General features: G+C 53.9%; 2 protein-coding genes across 5 annotated transcripts in view; one reads left to right on the top strand and one right to left on the bottom strand.

Moving 5' to 3' along the window:
• The window catches only part of Abcc10 (ATP binding cassette subfamily C member 10), a 23911-nt gene extending 5404 nt beyond the window's left edge, over positions 1–18507 (top strand). The window contains exons 1-20 of one of the 4 annotated variants that reach the window (XM_021186258.2): positions 603–2690; positions 2804–3031; positions 4096–4252; positions 4726–4835; positions 6242–6321; positions 7304–7475; positions 8518–8616; positions 9012–9201; positions 9945–10022; positions 10370–10567; positions 11383–11536; positions 11680–11875; positions 14423–14766; positions 15006–15175; positions 15603–15763; positions 16059–16324; positions 17263–17408; positions 17484–17581; positions 17714–17826; positions 18088–18507. In XM_021186258.2, coding sequence (XP_021041917.1) covers positions 1431–2690; positions 2804–3031; positions 4096–4252; positions 4726–4835; positions 6242–6321; positions 7304–7475; positions 8518–8616; positions 9012–9201; positions 9945–10022; positions 10370–10567; positions 11383–11536; positions 11680–11875; positions 14423–14766; positions 15006–15175; positions 15603–15763; positions 16059–16324; positions 17263–17408; positions 17484–17581; positions 17714–17826; positions 18088–18250 — 4383 coding nt within the window. In that variant the 5' untranslated portion in view covers positions 603–1430 and the 3' untranslated portion in view covers positions 18251–18507. Of the gene's footprint in view, positions 1–602; positions 2691–2803; positions 3032–4095; positions 4253–4725; positions 4836–6241; positions 6322–7303; positions 7476–8517; positions 8617–9011; positions 9202–9944; positions 10023–10369; positions 10568–11382; positions 11537–11679; positions 11876–14422; positions 14767–15005; positions 15176–15602; positions 15764–16058; positions 16325–17262; positions 17582–17713; positions 17827–18087 lie in introns of those variants that run through there. The other 3 variants (XM_029471439.1, XM_021186257.1, XM_021186256.1) reach the window with 3 other exon arrangements.
• Positions 18466–23430, bottom strand: Dlk2 (delta like non-canonical Notch ligand 2). The gene is made up of 6 exons (XM_021186253.2): positions 23201–23430; positions 22587–22717; positions 22274–22337; positions 20686–20816; positions 19950–20094; positions 18466–19371 (listed from the first exon to the last, which is right to left on the bottom strand). The coding sequence occupies exons 2-6, from the start codon at positions 22660–22662 to the stop codon at positions 18639–18641; spliced, it is 1149 nt and encodes a 382-aa protein (XP_021041912.1). The 5' UTR covers positions 22663–22717; positions 23201–23430; the 3' UTR covers positions 18466–18638.

Raw genomic sequence — 23430 nt, 5'->3', positions numbered from 1 at the left:
CTCTACCAGCCCAGTTTTCTTTTATGTGAACTTGGAAATACATTCTGATAGTCACTGCTATAACTTTTTTCTCTTTGATTTTTTTTTTTTTTTTTGTAAGACAAAGCTATGCTACGTAGCCTTGGAAATCTTTTGCATCTCCACCCTACCTGGTCCTGGGATGACAAGTATGTACCATCATGACTGACCCTGTGTTTGATTCTCTTTGAGGGGAGAAGGGTGTTGAGATGAGGTATGAAATAGCCCAAATTCGGCTTGAGCTTATGGTCCTCCTGACCCACCTCCCAACTGCTGATGTTACAGGTGTACTCCACCATACCCAGCCTATATTTGAGATATTTGAGGGTCCCCCCCTCCCCGCCCAGGATCTTACTATGTAGCGCTGGCTGGCCTAGACCTTGCTAAGTAAATCAGGCTGACCTTGAACTCACAGAGTTCAAACTGACCACTTGCTTCTACCTCACTAGTGCTGTGATTAAAGGCATGCACCTCCACAGCTGTTTCCATTGTTCAAGTGTATTGTGTGTGTGTGTGTGTGTCCACAAATCCCTGTGGAGTTCAGAGAGGGTAGAAGAGCCTCTGGAGCTGGAATTGTAGGCAGTTGTGAGCTGTCTGACATGGCTGCTAGGAACTGAACTCAGCTGTCCTTGAGGAGAGCAGCGGGTGCTCGCTCTTAACTACTGAGCCATCTCTCCAGCCTCTGTGTTTGTTTTGTTTTCTCAGACAGGATTTCTCTGTGTAGCCAGACTATCCTGGAACTCACTCTGTAGACCAGGCTGGAATCAAACTCAAAGATCCACCTGCCTCTGCCTCCCAAGGGCTGGGATTAAAGACGCGCGCCACCGCCGCCCGGCTTGGTTTCTTGTTTTTGATTCTTAATGTAAACCTCTTGTTGTGGCGGTGGTTGTTTATGACAAGCAGTTGTGATGTTAAGAGGATGTAGGCAGAACTGAGAGAAGTTCCTCTGGAGCTGAGAGGTCACACAGTGATGTACACCACTTCTTACAATGAGGGAAAAGACAGGAGTAGAATATTCTGAGACTTTGTAAAATGTAGGGTCTCCTGTTACAGGACAAGAGCTGCAGATAAGTAAATGTCTCCCCAGGAGGCTTCAGGTGACTTTCAGGCACTCTCTTGTGGACCCGTTTTATAAAAAGTGTGTATCTTTGTGTAAAATTTCGTGGGTTTTTCTCATTGGAATCTTCACAGTACATACAACTTTAACTCAGGCTTGTTTGTGGCAAAAGAATGAATCAGAAAACCTGTGGGCAAATTAGAAAATGGATTGGGCAATCTAGGAAGGCTTCCTGTAAGGAGAGGCTTTGGGGTCCAAGATAAAGTAGGGCAGGAATGCCATGTGCAGACCAGAAAGGGAATTTACCCCCTCCCGCTGGTTGAAGGTGATGGGCGTGTCTGAGCCGTGAGTCACCATGATGTGCAGTCTTCTTTTCTTCTCTTTCTTTCCTAGGACTACCAATCACTCCCCAGCTCTCAATCCTGGCTGGCGCCTCCGACTCACAGCATCCTTCCTCCTTTCCGTCTTCCCACTGCTAGACCTCCTTCCAGTTGTTTTGCCTCCAGGGTCACGCCCAGGGCCCTTATGGCTAGAGGTGCTGGCAGGGTGTGTGACAGCTGTGGCCTGGTTCACCCACAGCCTGGCCCTGTTGGCACAGGTTCATTCCCCTCGTGGCCGTTCCCGTGGACCCTTGGCCTTGGCTCTGGCAGCCTTTCTACCAACCCCAGCCCTGGTACTGACTCTGTTGTGGCATTGCCAACGAGGTACATTTCTGCCCCCACTTCTCCCAGGACCTCTGGGCCGTGTGTGTCTTCTCATTCTGCAGCTGGCAGCAGTCTTGGCCTATGGGTTGGGCTGGGCAGCCCCTGGGGGACCACAAGAGCCCTGGACTCATGATCCCTTCCTGTCCTCTGAGAGTCAAGAAACAGAGGTAGCTGAAGATGGAGAGAGTTGGCTGTCACGCTTTTCCTATGCCTGGTTGGCACCCTTGCTCGCTCGTGGAGTCCGAGGAGAGCTCCAGCAGCCCCGGGACACTTGCCGCCTCCCCCGCAGGCTGCATCCTGCCTTCCTGGCCCGAGCTTTTCAAGCACACTGGAAGGAGGGGGCCCAACTGTGGAGGGCCCTGTACGGGGCCTTTGGATGTTGCTACCTGGCCCTTGGACTGTTGAAGATGGTGGGGACCATGCTGGGATTCTCCGGGCCTCTGTTGCTCTCCCTCCTGGTGGGCTTCCTGGAGGAAGGTCAAGAGCCTCTAAGCCACGGCCTGCTCTATGTCCTGGGGTTGGCCGGTGGGACTGTGGTAAGTGCCGTGCTGCAGAATCAGTATGGGTATGAGGTCCGTAAAGTGACACTTCAGGCACGAGTGGCTGTGCTGAGCACCCTCTACCGCAAAGCCCTGAAGCTTGGGCCCAGCCACCCTCCCACCGGGGAGGTCCTGAACCTACTAGGCACCGACTCCGAGAGGCTGCTCAACTTCGCTGGCAGCTTCCATGAGGCCTGGGGCCTGCCTCTGCAGCTGGCCATCACTCTCTACTTGCTGTACCAGCAGGTGGGCATGGCCTTCCTGGCTGGGCTGGTCTTGGCACTGCTGCTGGTACCTGTCAACAAAGTGATTGCCACCCGAATCATGGCCAGCAACCAGGAGATGCTACGGCACAAGGATGCACGGGTTAAGGTGAGGGGCTTCTGGGGTCCTTCGGCCAGTTGGGGGGCCCCACCCAGCAACAGGCAGAGAAGGAGTGCGAGCCACGTCTAAGCTCCACAGCACTCTTCTGTCCCTGTCTCCAGCTCATGACAGAGTTACTGAGTGGCATCCGAGTCATCAAATTCTTCAGGTGGGAGCAGGCTCTGGGGGACCGAGTGAAGGCTTGCCGGACTAAAGAGCTGGGACGACTCCGTGTTATCAAATACTTGGATGCAGCCTGTGTGTACCTCTGGGCTGCCCTGCCAGTGGTCATCTGCATCACCATCTTCATCACCTACGTCCTCATGGGGCACCAGCTCACTGCCACCAAGGTGAGAGCTAAGGAGGGGCGACTATTGCTGTGATGAAACACCATAACCAAAGCAAACGGGGAAGGGAAGGGTTGATTTCACTCACCGTCCCATATGACCGTTCATCATCCAAAGCAACGAGGGCAGAAACTCAGTCAGGGCAGGAACCTGGAGGCAGGAGCTGATGCAGAGGTCAGGGAGGGATGCTGCTTACTGGCTTGCCCCTCATGGATCGCTCAGCCAGCTTTCTTATAGAACCCAGGTCCACCAGCTCAGGCATGACCCCACCCACAATAGGCTGGGCCCTCCTCCATCAATCACTAATTAAGAAAATGTCTTATGGCTTGCCTACAGCCTGATTTTATAGAAACATTTTCTCAATTGAGGCTTTCTCCTCTCTGATGACTCTAGCTTGTGTGCATTGTCTTTTCCCAGCTAAGAGGGTGTTCGCTGAAGGATTTTTATTATCTTGGATATATAGCTCTGTGTTTATAAAGGAATTTCTTTCTTCTTCTCCCTTTATCTTCAACTTGCATTCAGGCCCAGACATGGGATTAAGTCCTTTTATGGAGAAGGGTTTTCTCTCTCTGTCTCTCTATGTCTCTCTCTGTCTTTCTCTCTCTCTCTCTCTCTCTCTCTCTCTCTCTCTGACAAAGTCTCCCTGAATAACCCAGGCTGCCATCTAACTGGGGTTGGGCTGATGAAGAGATCTTTGGGGCAGGGAATCTACAATCTACTGTTGAGTCTTTGAGCTTTGAGACCTTTGTTCTCACTCAGAGGTTATAAGGAAGTCTCAGAGTAACCGAGGCTGTGTGCTTATCAAAAGAAGCTTGGGAGTTTGTGTGTAGCTCCACGCCAGAGCCAGTGCTTACCAAGTATGAGGTGCTGGGTCTGTCTCCAGCATTCCTTAAGGAGCATTTAGAATTGCTAGGACTCCTAGAGTGGCCACCTCTGCCATTTCTAACCCAGGGTAGCCCAGTCAACCCCTCAGCTCTGCTGCCATCCTGTTTTTGCCTCTCTCGACCTGTCACGGGGGTAACCCTGGAGCAGGACTCGGGTTATGCCTCTCCTTCACCCCCACGTAGGTGTTTACAGCGCTGGCACTTGTGCGCATGCTCATTCTTCCTCTCAACAACTTCCCCTGGGTGATCAATGGTCTCTTGGAATCCAAAGTATCCCTGGACCGGATCCAGCGTTTCCTCGATCTTCCAAGCTACAGCCCTGAGGCCTATTACAGTCCTGGTAAGGAAGGCTAGAGGGAAGAATCCATGGTAAACAGGGGGATAGAATCTTTTTTTGTTGTTTTAAGACTTGTTTTATTGTATATGTATGTGTGTGTGCCTAAGTGTGTGTATGTGCATCACGTGTGTGCAGACACACATTGGAGGCCAGAAGAAGGCCTTGGATCCCTTGGAACTAAAGTTAACAAGTGTGAGCCTTCCCATGTGGAGCCTGGGAACAAACCTGGGGGCCTCTGGAAGAGTGCATATAGCCGTTGATCACCTCTCCAATCCTAGCCTGTTGGACGCTATGCATGGATGTTTCCAGAGAAGTCAGGGACAAAATCTAGACACATCAGACTCAGGCTGAATCAGCTCTGGGCAGGTAGACAAGGGCCAGGTGACTCGATGCCATGCCACCAGCGAGCCCTCTGCATCCCAGCAAATGAGGGGTAGGTGAGGAGCAAAGGGTGAGTGGTTACCTTCCCTGCTCAGATCCCCCCGCAGAGCCCTCCACAGCACTGGAGCTGCACGAGGCCCTGTTCTCCTGGGACCCAATTGGAGCAAGCCAGAAGACCTTCATCAGTCACCTCCAAGTGAAAAAGGTTTGCGGGTCAGGCACCCTGGGTGTGGGTTCCAGTCTGAAAGATGACCTCTTATGTGTGCGTGTCACTCCTCCTCACCACCTTGCACTGTTCACACCTCTCTCTAAGCCTTCACACCTACCTAGCCCACAGATGTGTCTGATTCCCCCCTGCAGTGTCCCTTTCCAGCTCAAGGGTCAGAACAGAGCCAGGGCTTGTCCACCACCCTTTCAGGCTGGGACCGTGGGAGACAGGCACAGCAGCCCCTTCTGAGTACTTACAGGCAGCAGAGGTGGTCCCCAATTTAGTCTTACAAAAACGGTCATACCTTGCTGCTTCTGACATGGCTTACGTAGTCCACAGACTTAGAGTAGGAACATCCCCACCAGGTTGGTGACCTTTCTTCACCCTGGTTTTGCATCTCGACTCTCCTGACCTTTGTCCAACCTTTTGCCCCACATCTCAACCCAGAGTTCTCCAGCGATGGCTGAATCGCCTCTACCACTTTTGGCTCATGTTTCTGGCTTTTGTTGAACGTTTTGTTTTTATTCTTAGTTTGGGCAAGACAAGGCTGGAATCCTTCAAAGGAATTTTACTAATGTGTTGGGGGTTTTATATAAATAGATAGATAGGAGTCATAGAAACCCACTGGAGCTAGCCTAAGCAAACAAGACTGTGCAATAAGAATACACAGATGAATCAGAGTCCAGAGCAAGAACACAGATCTTAGAAGCAGACCGAGCCAGGCCTCGACTTGCAGCACTCTTGGCCTTCCTCTCCACGTGTTTGCCCCATGCTGTCTGTGGGCTCTTCACTGAGCAGGAGTGGGGCTGCTAGGCTTTGGTTTACCACCAAGGTGGAAGCTGCCTGAGACCTGATCCCTCCCTCCTAGATAGACCATAGACTTGTGCCCACTTGTAGACAGGTCAGCCCTGGCATAGTGTCAGCATCCTGGACAAAGCTGGCAAGATCCCTGAACATGTGGAAGTTTTCTTCTTGAGGCAGGAAATGGCTGTGAATGTACATTGCAACTAAGAATGAAGGAAGAACAGAACGTTTCAAATTGCAGATCTCTGAGAAGGGCGTTTTGCAGAGCACTGCCTTTTGCCCACTGTGTTGGGAAATGTAACCCATCCCAGTGCCCCCAGAGACAGGAATCCCTCCTCCCATGCCTGCCTCAACATATCTCAGGAGTTCCTAGATACTTTCCTCTTCTCTCTGGCACGTCTCCCTCCCTCACAGGCCTTGCCACTGAGAATAAAGCTCACAGCTGTCCTGGATAGATGCAGGCAGGCACTGGGGCCCACGATGTGGGGTGGGGAGACATCTTTGCCTGAAGACCCAGAGAAAGACTAAGGCCCAGGGAAGCATCGGTTGGGAGTTGCCCTTCAACATCAGGCAGTGCTTACTGTGTGGCTTCTTTGCAGGGTATGCTGGTGGGCATCGTGGGAAAGGTGGGCTGTGGGAAGAGTTCGCTGCTGGCCGCCATCACTGGGGAGCTCCACAGGTAAGGAGCGTTCAGTGTGCCCGTGACTCTAGTTTCACCCCTTAGTAGCCATTTACTGGATTCCTGCTGTGCATGAGAATGTACTGGGTAAGGGGCAAGGGTGGGGTGGGGACAACGCAAGTACCAGCCCCTTTCGAGGGAGGTTTCTGGAGACGGGGAGGTGGACAAAGTAAATCTGGGCTCGTAGAGCACTTGCCTAACATGAACACCAGCCCTGAGTTTGATCCTTAGTACAGCGTAAAACTGGCCGCAGTGCTCTCAGCACTCAGAGGCAAGAGGATACGCGTTTAAGTCATCCTTGCCTGCACAGCAAATTCAAGGCCAGCCTGGGATACGTGAGCTCCTGTGTCAGAAAACAAGATAAAACTCGCTAAATAAACAGACCTGGGGAGATCATTGCTATGCCAGAGCAGCGAGTCTCAGCCTCCATGATGCTGCGACCCTTTAATACAGTTCCTCATGATGTGGTGACCCCAATTATAAAGTCATTCGAATGCCACTTCATTCCCGTGATTTTGCTGTTGCTACAGTTGTGCACCGTAAATATCTGTGATTTCTGATGGTCTTAAGCGACCCCTGTGGAAGATGTTTGACTCCAAAAGGGCTGTGACCCTTAGGTTAAGAACCGATGCATAGTGATAGGGTCATAGAGTTAGAACAGGAAGAAAACTTGAGTCTGCTGTCGGCTGTCCTTTCTGAAAGCGTGATTACATAGGGAAGAGGTCCAGAGACAGTGAAGAATTGAGGGAGGCCATGTCCTCAGGTGAGGATGAGCCTTGCCTGAGTTCCACAGTGTGTCTATGGGACAGCTGCTGGGCTGGAACCAAAGAGCCATTCCCCTCCAGTCCATAGTGAACCCACAGCTAGGACCCCTTAACCTTAGAGGCTGTCAGCCACATCTGAGGATGCTCCTGGGAGACCAGGCCTGGGCAGGGAAGGGCCCAACCAGGAGCTAGCCTCATGCTGCCTTGACTCTCTGCAGGCTGTGTGGGTGGGTGGCAGTGTCAGAACTGTCTAAAGGCTTTGGACTGGCCACCCAGGAGCCCTGGATCCAGTGTGCCACCATCCGAGACAACATCCTCTTTGGGAAGACATTTGATGCTCAACTGTACAGGGAGGTTCTGGAGGCCTGCGCCCTCAATGATGATCTAAGCGTGAGTACCTAGCTTGACGCCCTCCTCTGCCTGCTTCTTTGTATGCCCCTAACACTCCAGACTCAACTCGCTTCTCTGGAAAGGGCTTCTGCACAGTTGTCACTAGACAAGGGCAAGCAGTTAGCCTTTGGGCCTCCTAGCGTGTTCAGCTGCTTGGTCCCCACTTCCCTCTAAGGCTCACAGAAGGATGGGGAGGGCGTTACTCACAGCAGCTAGAAGAGCCCTGAGGCCTCCAACCCTACCTGACTAGGAAGGTTGAGAAGAGTTGAGGTCTTGTTTAGAATCCTCGAGAAAGCTGCCCAGCCCATTAAATTGCCCCATTCGTGCAAGCCAGGTACTGAACGCATCAGAGACAAAGTAGCTTTTTCCTGTGGATTCTCAGCCAATCCCCATGTCTCCTCTAGGACCGTGGTCACCATTGGCCTACCCAGATAAATATGAAACTTGCCTGGGCAGAAGGGCCTTTGATTTTGATCCAGGGGTATCTTGTGTCCCTTTATCATTTACTTCACATCCTATGCTCTGATCCCATCCGTCAAGAGCAAATATTGCAAACTTTGTAAGATCTTCCCGGCTTCAAATGAGATGGTTCCCATGCCTTAGTTACGTTCCCGTTGCTGTGCTAAAACACCAACTTATGGAAGAAGAGCTTATTGGGGGTTCTCTATGGCCATCGTGGTAGGAAGCACGGTAGCAAGCAGACAGGCTTGTGGTGGAGCAGTAGCTGAGAGCTCACATCTTTAGACAGTAGTCTAGCAGGAGTAACAAAGACTGTAGTGCCAACAAGGTCACACTTCCTAATCCTTCCTGGACAGCTCTACCAACTGAGGACCACTTATTCAGACTAAGGAGACTGTGAGGTCACAGCCTAGAAGGCATTCACTGTTCAGTGGCTGCTGGGCATTGAGAGCCAGGCTTATCTCCTCCGAATCACCTGTCTCTGCTCATGAGGCCTTTTGATCTTCACATTATCTTTTTCCTTCAAAGGGACAGGAGACAAGGCGTGGGGAGTTTGCTACCCACTGGGTGTCTGTTCCCTCAGATCCTGCCTGCTGGAGATCAGACCGAGGTTGGAGAGAAAGGTGTGACCCTCAGCGGGGGACAGAGGGCCCGGATTGCACTTGCCCGTGCTGTCTACCAGGTAAGCTAAAGGGATGAGGGGGTGGGTGTTGGTGGGCTAGTAGGTCAGGGAAGTGCTCCAATGCTGTGAGGACTTGCTGAGTAAGGGCTAGGCATATTTCCCCTGGTGTTTGGTTTCTCCCTCCGCCATGGTCCTAGTTATTGGCTAACCTACCCCGTTCTTAGATTTAAGACAAAAATAAAGGTCTGGGGCACTGGAGCCCAGCAAAGCAGCAGACCCACGTCTCTGGTTTCACACTCAGTGGAGAGGAAGTGCCCTCGTGTCTCATCTTCCTCCTACCATTGTAGAGTTGTTCGCACCTGTCTTTTCCAGTTGCCTTGACACCTGGGTCCAGGAGAGCCTCTGAGCACAGCCAGAGGACTTGGGTCACGGTGCCTGCTGTCCATTCTGTCTAGGAGAAAGCACTCTATCTCCTCGACGACCCTCTGGCTGCTGTGGATGCAGATGTGGCCAACCACCTGTTACACAGGTGCATCCTGGGAGTGCTGAGCCACACTACCCGGCTGCTGTGCACCCACCGCACTGAGTACCTGGAAAGGGCTGATGTGGTGCTGTTGATGGAAGCCGGGCAATTGATCCGAACAGGTGATGTGGTGGGACAAACACTTGGCCTGGTGTGATAGAAGGACAGATAGAGTGTCACATACAGAACTGCTCCTGCCACCCCTCTACACGGGGCCTGAGTGCAGCTCTCAGCTCTTTGTGCCCCCACAGAATCAGCATGAGGAAACAGGAGATGAGGGAGAGGGGAGTGTGTGACAATGTGCGTGCACCCTTAGAACCTAGCAGGAACAGTCTCCTTGTAAAGAAAAGAGCCACACAGCTCTGGTTGCTACTGATCCAGAGGCTGTGGCCACCTGCTTAGCTCTCAACAAAGCCACGGGAAAAGTGAGGTGCGGCTGGAGGGCTGGAGTTGAGAAAAGGCTCTGCAGTAGTGACAGATGATACGGTGCAGGTGGTGGCAGGTTGCCGACTCGTAGCTCTCGTGGCTCTCCTTGGTCACAGCCGTGGACCTAATGAGTCCATTCAGGTAGGCCAGGGAGGATAGCCAGAGAGGGGAAGGTAGGATTACACACACATTTACAAAGGCATAATGTGGACCTGTGGGCTGGAGAGATGGCTCAGCGGTTAAGAGCACTGACTGCTCTTCCGAAAGTCCTGAGTTCAAATCCCAGCAACCACTTGGTGGCTCACAACCATCTGTAATGAGATCTGATGCCCTCTTCTGGTGTGTATGAAGACAGCTACAGTGTACTTAGATATAATAATAAATACATCTTTAAAAAAAAATGTAGACCTGTAACAGCCTCCTCCCTGCTACTGTCCAGGGCCTCCCTCTGAGATTCTGCCGTTGGTACAAGCTGTCCCCACAGCCTGGGCTGAGAAAGAAGAAGTGGCTACCTCAGGTATGGCCCAAAAGTGGGAAACAGGGTCTGGATACAGCCTAGGCTGCCTTGATCTTACTGTGTAGCCCAGGCTGGCCTCAAACACACAGTTCTTCTGAGCATTGAGATGACGGGTGTGGGCCACCACACATGGGAAAGTTTGTTGTTCTTTGAGTTTTGTTTCCCCTCAAAGTCCTGGGAGTCACATCCAGGGCCTTGCATGTGCCCCTCGGAGGCTGTGCTTCGGGGCTCTCACAGGTCTTGCTTTTCTCTGGCACACAATGGGAATGATTTTTAAAGCCTGCCTGCTCCTGTAAAGCACTCATATTTCACACATAATCCCTCAGAGGCCTTCCTGTCTCTTCCAGGCCAGTCCCCGTCCGTTTGCGACCTGGAGAGAACCACTGAGGAGGAGCTGGAGGTGGAACAGGGCACATGCGGCTGCCTTGTGCAGGAGGAGAGCAAAAGCGAGGGCGCTGTAGCCCTGCACGTCTACCGAGCATACTGGAGGGCCATGGGCAGCGGCCTGGCCGCCGCCATCCTCATCTCTCTGCTCCTCATGCAAGGTGAGGTGGTCACCGGAAGTTCCTTACCTACCGACCTGCACCGAATCCCCAGCCATGTTGTCCAGGTGCTGGACCACAGTCACCCTGCAGAATCCCCACAGAGCTCTGAACCTTCCCAAGCATAGAGCACAGCTGGGACAAAAGGATACCCCAATTTTGAGGATTCCAGGGGTCAGCTAGATGTAGTGTTCTACCGTAGTCCTGTTTTTTAGTTTAAAAAACTACTCATTTTATGTATGAACGTTTTGCCTGCATGTATGTCTGTGCACTATGAGCAAGCACATAGTTCAAAAGAAGACATGGGATCCTTTGGGACTGGAGTTACAGATGGTTGTGAACAGTGAGTGCTGAGAATTGAACCTGGATCCTCTGTAAGAGCAGCGCATGCCCTTGACTACCAAGCCATCTCATCTCTCCAGCACCCATCATAGTCATCTTTTTAAAAATATATTGTTATGGGATATTATTTTTTGAGACTGTGTGTCTCAGCCTGGTTTGGTTAGCCTGAATTTGCAATCCCCCAGCCTCAGTTTCTGAGTATGGAAATTACAGGTGTGCACCACCACAGCTGGTTCCCATGGTTACCTTTTCACCTGCCATCCAGGCAAGTTCCATTCTACAAAACCGGTCACGTGGTCCACAGAGCTGGAGGGTGATAGGTCTAGGGAACCGTACAGCAGGAAGGACCGAGGTTAGTGCTGTGATGCCTAGACCCAGAGCGGCGGCGTACAGAAGAGGGAAGGCTCAGTGAGGGCTGTGTGGGTAGAGCCAAGCCGATGAACCTGTGCATCCGCTCCTTTCTCATCTCCATCCAGCCACGCGCAACGGTGCTGATTGGTGGCTCGCTCACTGGCTGTCTCAGCTGAAGGCCGGCAGAAATGGCTCGGGGGAGGATCCAGCTTCCTCCAGCCCAGGCTCCACAGCACTCTTCTCCCCACGGCTGCTTATCTTCTCCCCTGGAAGCCTCTAGTGAGTGACTGAGGCTGGCCCTTGAGGCAGGGTGGGGCGGTGGACAGGCTTGGAGCTGTGTGTTTTAGAGGGCGGGAAAAGGTGGCCCTAGAGAATAGAGGGGCACCCTGAGGGCTACCTGCAGTCTCCTCCCCACTGTACAGCACCCCACTGCTCAGCACCCCACCGCACAAGGCTGCTTCCAATGGCACCGCAGACGTCCACTTCTACCTCATCGTGTATGCAACCATTGCGGGGGTGAACTCCCTCTGCACCCTTCTCCGGGCTGTGTTCTTTGCAGCCGGCGCCCTTCAAGCAGCTGCCAGCCTACACCACCGCCTACTGCATCGACTCCTCAGGGTGAGGGCATGGTGGGGGCAGAGGAGTCCCAGCTTATCTGCCTCTAGAGCATCGCCTACATCCACATTCCCAGTCCACACTCTAGCGCCTCACAGATGGGGCAACATAGTAATCTCAGACCCAGAAGCTACGGAGCCAATTATCTAATGGTTTAAACCTGTAGCTTGTCATCTATAAACAGGACAAGTAAGAGAACATTCCTCAGAGTTCCATCTTGGACTTGAGGTACTAAGGCTCGACTTTGTAAGTCATGCAAGGCCTTGTTTTTTCCTTGTGGTCTTTATTTTCTTTCATGTTTGTGCTGTTCCCATTTCCCTTCCCTTCCTTGAGAATACTAAGGGGATTTAATCTGCTAATTAACACTAAGGGTACTGTCATCTTTTTGTTTGTTTGTTGCAGAATGCCTGTCTTATGTGCATGAATGTTTTAAAACTTTTATTTCTTGTGCATGCATTATTGTTTTTGAGATAGATATCATTATGTGGCTCTGGCTGTCCTCGAACTCACTATGTAGACCAGGCTGGCCTTGAACTCACAGAGACCGGCCTGTCTCTGCCTCAGAGTGCTACTACACTTGGATTTGTGCATGTATTTTTTTTTTAAGATTTATTTATTATTATATGTAAGTACACTGTAGCTGTCTTCAGACACCAGAAGAGGGTGTCAGATCTCATTACGGATGGTTGTGAGCCACCATGTGGTTGCTAGGATTTGAACTCAGGACCTTAAGAAGAACAGTCACTGAGCCATCTCTCCAGCCCCAGTGTGCATATATTTTTAATCCTAATTGTTGGCGATTTTAATTAGAGCTATTTCAAAGATCCACTCTTTCCAGGCACGGTGGTGCACACCAATAAGCCCGACCCTTGGAAGGCTGAGGCAGGAACTTCCTGAGTTTGAAGCCAGTCTGGGCTACATAGTGAACTCAAAGGCTGCCTGTGAGACCTTGCCTTAAAAAGAAAGTAAACTTGAGATGCACTGCTGTTGTGTATTCTGTCCTTTGCTTTCTCATATATGTAAGGTTGAGTTGATTGACACAGGGAAAGTGTTTAAGGTAATACCAGTATCCACTAAGTGCTCAGTTAATTGTTAATTTATTTATTAGCAACAGGCTTACACTACCTCCAACACTCAGTCCTCCTGCCTCTGCCTCCTGAATAGTGGGATTATATGTGTGCACCACCACACCCAGGCTTGCTTAGCGATTATTATTCCCTTGCCCTTTATTAATCCATGATAACCTCACTATAACCCTGCAAGGTACCCTCACGCCATGTTACAGGCGAGGGAACTGAAGCTCTGAGCATCAAGATGGCCACGCCATGGCTAGATTTGTGAAAGAAGTGGTCCCCGAGCCCACCACTGTCTGGCTCTCCCTGCTGCTGCCTGGGCGCACGCACCCACCCACCCACTATCCCCCTCTCCGCCATGAGCCGAGGAGGAGACACTGGGCTGTGTGGGAGCTGAGTTCTCCAGAGCGTGCCTTCCAAGCCATCTGACTTAGTCCGCTGCCTCACTTAGGACTGTTTCCACAGTAGATACAGATGGAGGCACAGGCAGGGGAGACAGGGGAGCAAGCCGTATCTGAGGCTCTAACTCCCAACAGTAGTCCACGGGGCAAGTCCTTGGCCGCACAGCCTACTTCAGCCTGGGGAGACCTTGTCCCATTGTCTTCCTTTCTTTCTGCTCGTTTTTTAAGACAAGGTCTCACCATGTAACTCTGTCTGTCCAGGAACTTGCTATATAGACCAGGCTGACCTTGAACTCCCAGAAATCTCCTTGCCTCTGCCTCCCAGCTGCTGGGATTAAAGGCAGATGCCACCAAGCCCAGCTGTCCCCACACTTCTCTAAGCAGAGTGAGCATAGATTTGTTACAGAAAAGTGAGAACTCCCTAGAGTAGAAAGTTCCTGTTGTCTCCATTTTTATGGCAAGGATCAGGGATCTTGGAGAGAGAAACAAACTCCTTGCCTAGGGTCTCACATCTCCCAAGCGGCTGGCCTCCAGCCTGGGGTTCAAGGCCTGACTCCACCTGAGTTTCATTTGCTTTTGGTTTGATTTTTGGTTTTGAGGTAGGGTTTCTTGTTGCCACAACGACGATGACCTTGAACTAACTCTCCTGGATGCTGGGATTATACGCCTGCGCCTACATGGCCAGGCTCAAAACCAAGCCCTGTGATGGGCAGAGCTAATCTCCAGCTGCAGACGGTTTTCCTCTGGACATCTAAGTCTCACTTGCTGGTCTAGCGTGTCCATCTTGTGGAGAAAGATTGGCTCTCTGCTCCTAAAAGAGCAGTGAGCATGTCCGACGCAGAGGGTAGGAGGGGAATGCTTAGCAGGCCTTGTAGAGTTGCCCCTGGCCTGTGGAACAGGGGTCTTTTCCACCTGGAGATAGTTCTCTCTGATTCTACCAATTCCTCAGCCGCCCAGCTCTGGGAGGCATTATTCTTTTTCTACTGCAGGCCGTCTTTCCTACCTCGCCCCACACCCACCTGTCCACCAGCTCTTTTTCTAAAGCTTGACCCTGCCCAACCACCTCCTGTTTCCAGGCACCGGTGACTTTCTATGACTCCACACCTTCCGGCCGGGTCTTGAACCGCTTCTCATCAGACGTAGCCTGTGTAGACGACAGCCTGCCCTTCCTCCTCAACATCCTGCTGGCCAATTCGGTGGGCCTGCTGGGCCTCCTAGCTGTCCTAGGTTCTGGTCTGCCCTGGCTGCTGCTCCTGCTACCGCCTCTGAGCTTCGTCTACTACAGCGTGCAGGGCTACTACAGGGCTTCCTTCCGGGAGCTGCGGCGCCTGGGCAGCCTCACTTGGTCTCCGCTCTACTCCCATCTGGCTGACACCCTGGCGGGCCTCCCTGTGCTCCGGGCCGCAGGGGCCACTTACAGGTACAGCTTCCAGCCAGAGTCCAGGTGGGGATGGGGGGTGAGGCGGTGGGGAGCATACAGAACAGAGGTCACAAGGACAGGAGTGCAGTCTCCTTGGGAGGACAGGGAGAGGACACTTAGGAAATGTACAAGTCGGGAGAGAGTGAGGTGGGTCAGTTGGGTATGTAGGTCAGTCCCAGGGAAGGGGTGAGAGCCACTCAACAGTGCACTGGCTTGCCTTCCTTCCTGGCCTCCTCCAGGTTTGAAGAGGAGAACCAGCGACTCTTGGAGCTGAACCAGAGGTGCCAGTTTGCTTCTTATGCCACGATGCAATGGTTGGACATTCGACTGCAGCTCATGGGGGCAGCAGTGGTCAGCGCCATTGCGGGCATTGCCCTGGTGCAGCACCAGCAGGGCCTTGCCAACCCAGGTGCCATCCCCAGCCCCATCACCCTTACTTTAGGAGCATGTCATTTTGTATCGTTGTTCCAGACCCCTTGCATGTCTCCTAACCCCCTCCCACCCCACCCCACCCCACCGTCACCTCCACCAGTGGTCCCTGAGAGGATGTGTCACCAGCACCATCATCACCCTCATTTTAGTGCTAAGGAAGCCACAGGCAGTGAAGGACCTGTGATGTGATCCTCCCCTCACTCCTGTCCATAGCCCTGTTACTCGGCCACTGTCCCGCCTTAGTGTCTCCCTGCCACCCCTCATGGCCTCCCTCTCCGGGCATCCCGGGCCCCGTTGTAGGCCTGCTCCTCTGTCCTTGAACACCCACAGTCCAAAGCCGGGATCCTCCCCAACACACTTCTCAGTACCCAGGGTCTCCTAGCAGCCGGTGCTCCTCTCCACAGGGCTGGTGGGCCTCGTGCTTTCTTACGCCCTGTCTCTGACGGGCCTGCTCTCGGGCCTGGTGAGCAGTTTCACACAGACAGAAGCCATGATGGTGAGCGTCGAGCGATTGGAGGAGTATTCCTGTGACATCCCCCAGGAGCCCCACGGCCAGCCACTGCAGGTACGTCTTGTTCTGCCGCCCTGGGCCAGGGCTGCCAGCCATGGGGTGTGCTCCAGTCCTCCCGGGCCTTTCCCTTCGGCTCCTGACCTTCTTTTTCACATCCCTGAGCCTCTTTATTTGACTGCCGTTATTCTTAACTGTGCCTCCCGCCACCATCCCGTGTCCTTTCCCATCATCCCACCACCATGGCTCCCCCACTTCCTCTGCTGTTGCCCTCACGCTGGCCACTCCTCACTCATCTCCTTCTGTCTGTCCAGCCCTGTTCTTGCCATTGTTTCTCCTTCCTTTCCCACAGTCACCCCATCAGCAGCGCATCAGCTGGCTGACCCAGGGAAGTGTGGAGTTCCAGGACGTGGTGCTAGTGTACCGGCCAGGGCTGCCAAATGCCCTAGACGGGGTGACCTTCCGCGTGGAGCCTGGAGAGAAGCTGGGCATCGTGGGCCGCACAGGCTCCGGCAAGTCTTCCCTGTTTCTGGTGCTCTTCCGGCTGCTGGAACCCAGCGCAGGGCGAGTGCTCCTGGACAATGTGGACACCAGCCAGCTGGAGCTGGCCGAGCTCAGGTCTGGGAGGCGGGAGATCAGGGAGGAGGGAGGAGGGCAGTCCTCTAGGAAGGTGTAAAACAGCCAGGGCCAATGGGCAGACAAGGAAGAGGACAGGTAAGCTGTGGCCACCGTCACAGCTGATGCTAATTGGATCTTCCTTGCCCCAGGTTGGGTATACTTGCATAGTTCCCAGAATGCGTGTTCTGCTCCAGACACTAGTTGTGGCCTTCAAATCAGAGCCTCTCGGGAACTGTATTCCCAGACGCCATGAGCCCCTGGGCCCCTGGCTTGACAGGCAGTACATGGGGCAGCTTGGGGTCTGGGTCAGTTGTACTTGGCCACAAGTGATCTCATCTGAGCGATATACCCCAGCATTCTCAGTTTACCTTAGTATCACTTTTTCTCAGTTCCACGATGTGGGAAGGGGAAGGAAGCTCCACCCTAAACCGAGAGCCATGCCCTGCCTTTTCCGCCCTCCCTCCAAAGCTGTGACGGTCTGACCTTACAGCTTGACCTTCTAGCTTCTTGGCCTCCTCCAACTTGGCCCAGGGCGGCAGAACAGACGCACCTGCAGTGGCTGGCCGTGGGGCTCCGGGGGATGTCACAGGAATGTCCTCCAGTCACTCCTCCACCCGATTCCCACTCTCTCTGTTCCCTGACTCACCACTACTGTCTCTGGGGTCAGTGCCCAGTTCAGCCATTTGTTCTCCGGCTTTGACTGCCTCAATGAAGTGTAATCCCTTCCGGCCAGGGTCTAGGCCTCTCATCTCTCTCCTGCTCCTCACTGTACCATGCTGCCCTAGGGATGGGCTGACTCACTGAGGATTTAATGGATGCAGGGTGAGAAGCAGAGGGTTCTCGTCCCCAGATCTCCGAGTGCCAGGTCGCGTAGGTAAACTTGGACCCCAGGAAGATAGATGCATCTCCGGCCTGGTCCCCATGTCCTTGCTTCCCAGATCCCGGCTGGCTGTCATCCCTCAGGAGCCTTTCCTGTTCAGTGGGACTATTCGGGAGAACCTGGACCCCCAGGGCCTACATGAGGACAGGGCCCTGTGGCAAGCCTTGGAACAGTGTCACCTAAGTGAGGTGGCTGTCGCCATGGGTGAGTCCCAGGCATGCCAGAGGAGCCATCGAGAAGCAAAGAATGGCCACTGGCAATGCAGTGCTCTGCTTACAGGTGGCCTGGATGGAGAGCTGGGAGAAAGGGGCCGGAACCTGTCCCTAGGACAGAGACAGCTGCTGTGTCTGGCAAGGGCTCTTCTTACAGATGCTAAAGTAAGATGGGAGGAAGAGACCCCGCCCCCCAAGAGGCCGGGATGTGTGGAGGGAGGAGGTGGGTTGGAGTGAGATTTCAGGGCAGGTTACAGTCTCCCCTTTTGCTTCCCCTCCCTGCTGCACACCATCCAGATCTTGTGCATTGACGAGGCCACAGCAAGTGTGGACCAGAAGACAGACCAGCTGCTCCAGCAAACCATCTGTAAACGCTTTGCCAACAAGACAGTGCTGACCATCGCCCACAGGTACAAGAAGCCTCTGGGCCGGGGGAGAGGGACAGAGACCCCCCAGAGGGAGGGCAGACCTCCCCCTCCCCCCAGAGACAGGCTCAACTAGGCCGGGGACATCTGGAGAGACACCATGTTCTTCCCATGGCACAGACCTGGGGAGTCACAGCTGTGCAGGACAGACCTGTGCAGTCTGGAGGGGTCTGGAAGAAGATGAGGTCAGCTTTCTCTTTAGGACTTTGTCCCCCACACCCCCACTGACAGCCTTCTTCCACACAGGCTCAACACGATCCTAAACTCTGACCGGGTGCTGGTGCTCCAAGCCGGGAGGGTGGTGGAACTGGACTCCCCCTCAGCCCTGCGCAACCAGCCCCACTCCCTGTTCCAGCAGCTCCTGCAGAGCAGCCAACAGGGAGCCCACTCCCGCCCTTCAGGATGCTGAGCCGAGCCTCCCCTGGGGTCCGTGCTCCTTCCCGCTCGCCAGGGCTGCTGGTCTATGTTTTCCTCTGTGCTTCTACCTCTTCTCCACGTGCTCAGAGGGGACACAGCACACTGGCTTCCTCATGAAAACCACTCCTGGGGGACTTCCCCAGAACTAGCCCACGTGGGCCTTTTTACTCAGAATTCGGGGCCGGTTTCCCTTCCACAGAAGCCCACTTGCATTTTCATAATTTTATTTGATAAAATTCCTATCTTACATTCTGTGTTTTAAAAAAATACTATTTCTGGTGTGAGGCAGAAATCCCCTGGATGGGTGTACCAGAGCTGAGGGCTGGTGACAGTCTGAGGTGTGAAGGAGGGCAGGAAGGTGGCTAGAAAGGCCCCTCCCATCACAGCGCTGTGGTCTTACCAGGCTCAGGGGGCAGGTCTGGGGACAGAGGGAACCCCGCTGGCAGCATGCTAACCTGGCACTCCTGATCCTGCCGAGCCGGGGCGTAGTGTGGGGCTGGGTAGCAGCAGGGTCCAGCGGGGCATATACCTCGGCGCCATGCCCTCAGGGTCAGCAGCACCGTGGCCAGGACCAGTGCAGCAGTGAGAGACCCAAACACCACCAGGGCAACCAGGCTAGACTCACCAAGCCCAGCCTCTTGCCTCCGTACCACCTCCTTCACTGAGATCCTTAGCAGGCCCGCCCCCGCACTGTGAGGGGCTGGCCCCGTAGCAGGTACAACTACAGCTGAGGTGGGCATTTGAGGGGTGCCCACTGAGGCAGGCTCTGGAGCAGGTAGGACAAGCTCACAAGTCTTACCACCATAGCCACTGGGGCACAGGCAGTCAAAGTCATGGACACGGTCCCTGCAGCGGGCCCCTCTCTGGCATGGGTGGCTGGCACAGTCATCCAGGTTGATGGTGCAGAAGCGTCCAGCGAAGCCCTCAGGACAGAGGCAGGAAAAGCGGTTTATGCCATCAATGCATGTGGCACCATTGGCGCAAGGCCGCATCAGACAGTCATCCACATTGACTTCACAGTGGGCACCCATGAATCCTGCCAAGCAGCGGCATGTGAAGTTGAGGGCAAAACCCTGGTTGTCCTGGCACTGCCCTCCATTCCGGCACGGGAAGCTGAGGTGGGAGTGGGAGAGACCGCTGGTGTCAACTTGCTGACCAGTGTCCTGACCACTGACTTTACCTCCCCCCTGCCCCCACCCCGAGTTTCAAATAACCTTTAAGAATGAGAATAAAAATAGCCAAATTGTGTGGGTTAAATGAGAGACCCAATGTCAAGCAGTTAGCACGTGGCCTGGCCCAGACTCCCGGGCTCAGAGCAGAGCTGCCTGTTATCCCACACGCTCTCGGGCCTGTAGCGGAAGTGGGGCAAGTCCAGCCCTGTGGACGTTTCATAATCTGCACAGGAAGAGCCAGCTAGCTCTGAAGGCTGCATGTCTGCTTTTGTACGAAAAGTAAAGGAGTCCTTGGTGCCTCCCCTCCCACGCCACCCTCCTCCACCAAAACACCATTTGCAGGAGAAGAAATAGCTCAGGTACAAAAAGGTTGAGCATATGAAGCAGGCACACTGTCACAGTGGGGTTTTTATCCTGCATGGCTCTGACTCTCAGTCCCCCCCCCCACGTCAGTTCTCAGTCCTGCCTCTTTCCCCAGTACCAGATTCTGGTCTAGCTTCCCCAGAGGCCAGCACTCACCCTGCCTGCTCACAAGGTCCAGCCTTGCGCTCACAGCCACGTCCATGGAAGCCTGGCAGGCACACACAGTGGTACTCACCACCCCCGTCATACACACACTGGCCTCCATTCTGGCAGGGTGATTGTGAGGTACAGATGTGCTCATCTGGAGAGGAGGTGAGAAGATGCCCTCATATTTGGTCCTCAGGACCCATGTGGTCCAGGTCCAAAGCTCTGACTATGACTTGCACTTCAGACCTACCCCTGGCCAGTAGCTTGGGAACCCTCAAGTAGGGTTCTGGAAACAAACCCTGGTCTCAGCTCTGGTAGTCTGGGCCAGACTGACTTTACGGCTCTTCTGTAGACCATAGTTTCATCATGTTTAAAATGGGGACAATTTGGGGTTGAAGAGATGTCTCAGCAGTTAAAAGCACTAGCTAATACTCTCCCAGAGGTCCTAAAAGTCCAATTCCCAGCACCCACATGGCAGCTCACAATTTGATACCCTCTTCTGGTCTGCAGGCATACATGCAGACAAAGCACCTCTATACATAAAAAAAATGCATGCAATTTTTAGTAGCTACCTTTCCAACATCATGGGCTGATGTTGAGAATCCTTTCAGACACCAAGGAAGGGTCAGATAAGCAAGACTATTTGAGGATTTGAACACAACACAGCAGGTGCTCAGTAAACACTAAATGTTAATGGACGTTCTAAAACACATGGGCTCTCCAGCCAATCGCGCATCCCTCCTACCTTTGTCACAGAACTTTCCTGCCCAGCCACTATGGCAGATGCACTGCCAGGGCTGGTGGCAGGTACCGTGCTGGCAGCCAGGCATCCTCACACAGCGCTCACAGTGCAGCCCCTCCCAGCCTGGGTCACACCTGGTGGAGAAAGCATAGGATCAGGGCGCGCGCGTGTGCGTGTGCGTGTGTGTGTGTGTGTGTGTGTGTGCACGAACATGTGTGTCTGTGCATGTGTAAGGTAGAACCAGAACTTCTGTGTGTGTGTGTGTGTGTGTGTGTGTGTACGAACATGTGTGTCTGTGCGTGTGTAAGGTAGAACCAGAGCCTCTAGAAACTGGTAGGATATACAACAGCCACAAAGGAAAAGCAGATCAACCCCAGGTAGGTGCAGGGCTGGACAGATGGACATGTAAACAGTCAGACAGACTACAGCATTCAAGTTTAGTACCTGGTTGTCTAGCCTTTGATAATCTGTTTTCTCACCTGAACACTGAAAAAAAAAATGCCTCCCTTCAAGAATATTCTTAATTCTTAAGTAAAACAATGTCTGTAATTCTGGTGCCATCCCTGGAATGTCTGGTTGTGAACACTGGAATGAGTGACCTTCTTCTCTTCAGACTCTGGAATGAGTGGCTGGGTTGTTTTGTTGTGGGGCGGGTGTTCTGTTTGTCTCAAGTAGACAATGCTAGCTTGGAATCCTGATCTTTCCAGCATCACTTCACAGTCGCTAAAATCACAGGTATGGGCCACCACACCAGCTCTATGATTTTTTGTTGTTTTGTTTTTCGAGGCAAGGTTCCTCTGTATAGACTTGGCAATCCTAGAACTCTCACTCTGTAGACCAGGCAGGCCTCAAACTCAGAGATTGCTTTGCCTCTGCCTCCCAAGAGCTGGGATTAAAGGCGTGCGCCACCACCGCCCAGCCGGCTTAATTTTTATAAACCCACTGAGGATGTCTAGTCTCAAGTACCCCAGCTCCATGCCAAGTATCTGCCCTCGCCAGCTTCCTTCTCATGTCCAAACTCTTCTCTGCCCCAGAATTTGCCCAGTCTGCCGAGGTGAGTCAATGATGGAATTCTCCAAGAAGCAGACCCCTCCCCCTACAGTCCCCCTCCCCACTGGAACCCCCTCCCCCTGCAGCTACCCTCCCCCTGGACCCCCCTCCCACTGCAGCTATTCTCTCTCTGCAGCCCCCTCCCCCTGTAGCCCCCTCCCCTGCAGCCCCCTCTTCCTACAGCCCTCCCTCCCCCTGGAGCTACCCTCCCCCTGCAGCCCTTCTCTTCCGTTTCCTCTTTACTGTGGCTCTCAGTCCCTAAACTCTCAAGCTTCAGAAGACTATGGCATCTTGAGGGACAGAAGCCCTTGAGAGAATAAAGAGTTGGCTATTCAAGTTCTTAAAGAAGCAAAAAGAGATATGGAGAGGGGAGAGGACAGGAGGGGAAGGGACTGGTTATCCTGTTAGGTATAAACACACACACACACACAATAGGGTCTTAAGCGCCTAGATACTGTTGCGGGTTTTTGACCTGCTCTTGGGTGTAAAGGACCGAAAAGTGCTGAGTAAAGGATTTGAGGCACGTGTGCCGCTGAAGTACCTGCAAGAGCCGTCAGGAGCGCAGCAGCCGTGGGCCAGGTCACAGTGGGAGCTGCAGTCATCCGCTGAAAGAGATTGGTGTAGTGGGTGTGAGTCTGGGTCCGAGTCTGACTTCCCAGGCGCGGGACTTGGCAGAGGTTTCAGTAGTCAGGTGGACTCATGGGCACGGACGCGCGTCCCATTCCAAAGAGAGCACTTATAGATCTCACCCTATGGAACGGAGCGGTTGCAGTGCCGTCTCTAGCCGGCAGAGGTCAACGTGCCAGCGAGGACGGCTGAGGAGAGCCGGGACCCAATCCCTGGGGCAGGCTCACCTCTGGCAGGCTGGCTGGTTGCCCCCAGGATGCACAGCAGGCACACGAGATTTAGGCAGCGGCAGCCGCTGGGCATGGTCAGTTCCGGCCTCAGGAGGGACGGACGGATGAACGGCCAGACGTGTAGACACCTGTGGGATGGCACGGGCTGGGAAGCGGCTTGACACAGAGATAGCGGCACTGATACTGGTTCCAAGTGACAGGAGAAGGAGAGGGACTCCCGGGGTGGGGAGTGGAAGGGCGGGGGCGAGGAAGGGTTGAGCAGGCGAAGGGACTGGAGGCAGGAACCCACTAGCCAGGTCTGCGGGAAAGAGGCCAAAGGATGGGCAGCAGCGAGCGTGGCCACCGCGCGGGAACAGCCAGGGCTGCGATCGCGATCCAGGTGGAGGGGTCAATAGAGATGGGGACAAGCGCGGAAAGGCGAGCGCGACGGGACGTGGGGGCTGGGGCGTGGGGAGGAGCGGTTCCCAGTTTCTAGATGCAAGAGATCTCCTCCCGGGTCCTCCGACATCCACCCACCCAGGCCTGGCTCTCACAGCCCCCCAACCCCGCTTGCTCCGCCTCGCTTCGGCCTGAGGTCCCCACCGAGGGACCGCGTCCTTCTAGCTTCTCACCTCCGGCTGGGAGGCGACGTGTCCCCGGGGCGCAGAGTCAAACGGGATCCGACGGACTGGGCCGGGGGGCGGGAGGGGGGCCGCCCCTAGCTGGCCGCGGGGCTCGGCACCGAGGTAGCTGCCATGCCAGCCGAGCACTCGGGAATCTGGGGCTGCAGGCGACCCCGAGCGGCGGCAGCGGCTCCTCGCGCGCGCTCGGCCCCCTGCCAGGGGCGGCGTGTGCCGGCGGA

The sequence above is a fragment of the Mus caroli genome, chromosome 17 (genome assembly GCF_900094665.2).
Source record: "Mus caroli chromosome 17, CAROLI_EIJ_v1.1, whole genome shotgun sequence".
In the NCBI taxonomy this organism is placed as follows: Eukaryota; Metazoa; Chordata; class Mammalia; order Rodentia; family Muridae; genus Mus; species Mus caroli.
Note: the sequence above shows the minus strand (reverse complement) of the source record. Positions and strands in the feature narration are given on the sequence as shown.

Coding starts and splice junctions, on each gene's coding strand:
- Dlk2 (XM_021186253.2), bottom strand. CDS start 22,662: ATGCCCAGCGGCTGCCGCTGCCTAAATCTCGTGTGCCTGCTGTGCATC. Junction 20,817..22,273: donor GCTCCTGACGGCTCTTGCAG/GTACTTCAGCGG, acceptor TTTCTCCACCAG/GTGTGACCCAGGCTGGGAGG. Junction 19,372..19,949: donor GGACCTTGTGAGCAGGCAGG/GTGAGTGCTGGC, acceptor CTCCCACCTCAG/CTTCCCGTGCCGGAATGGAG.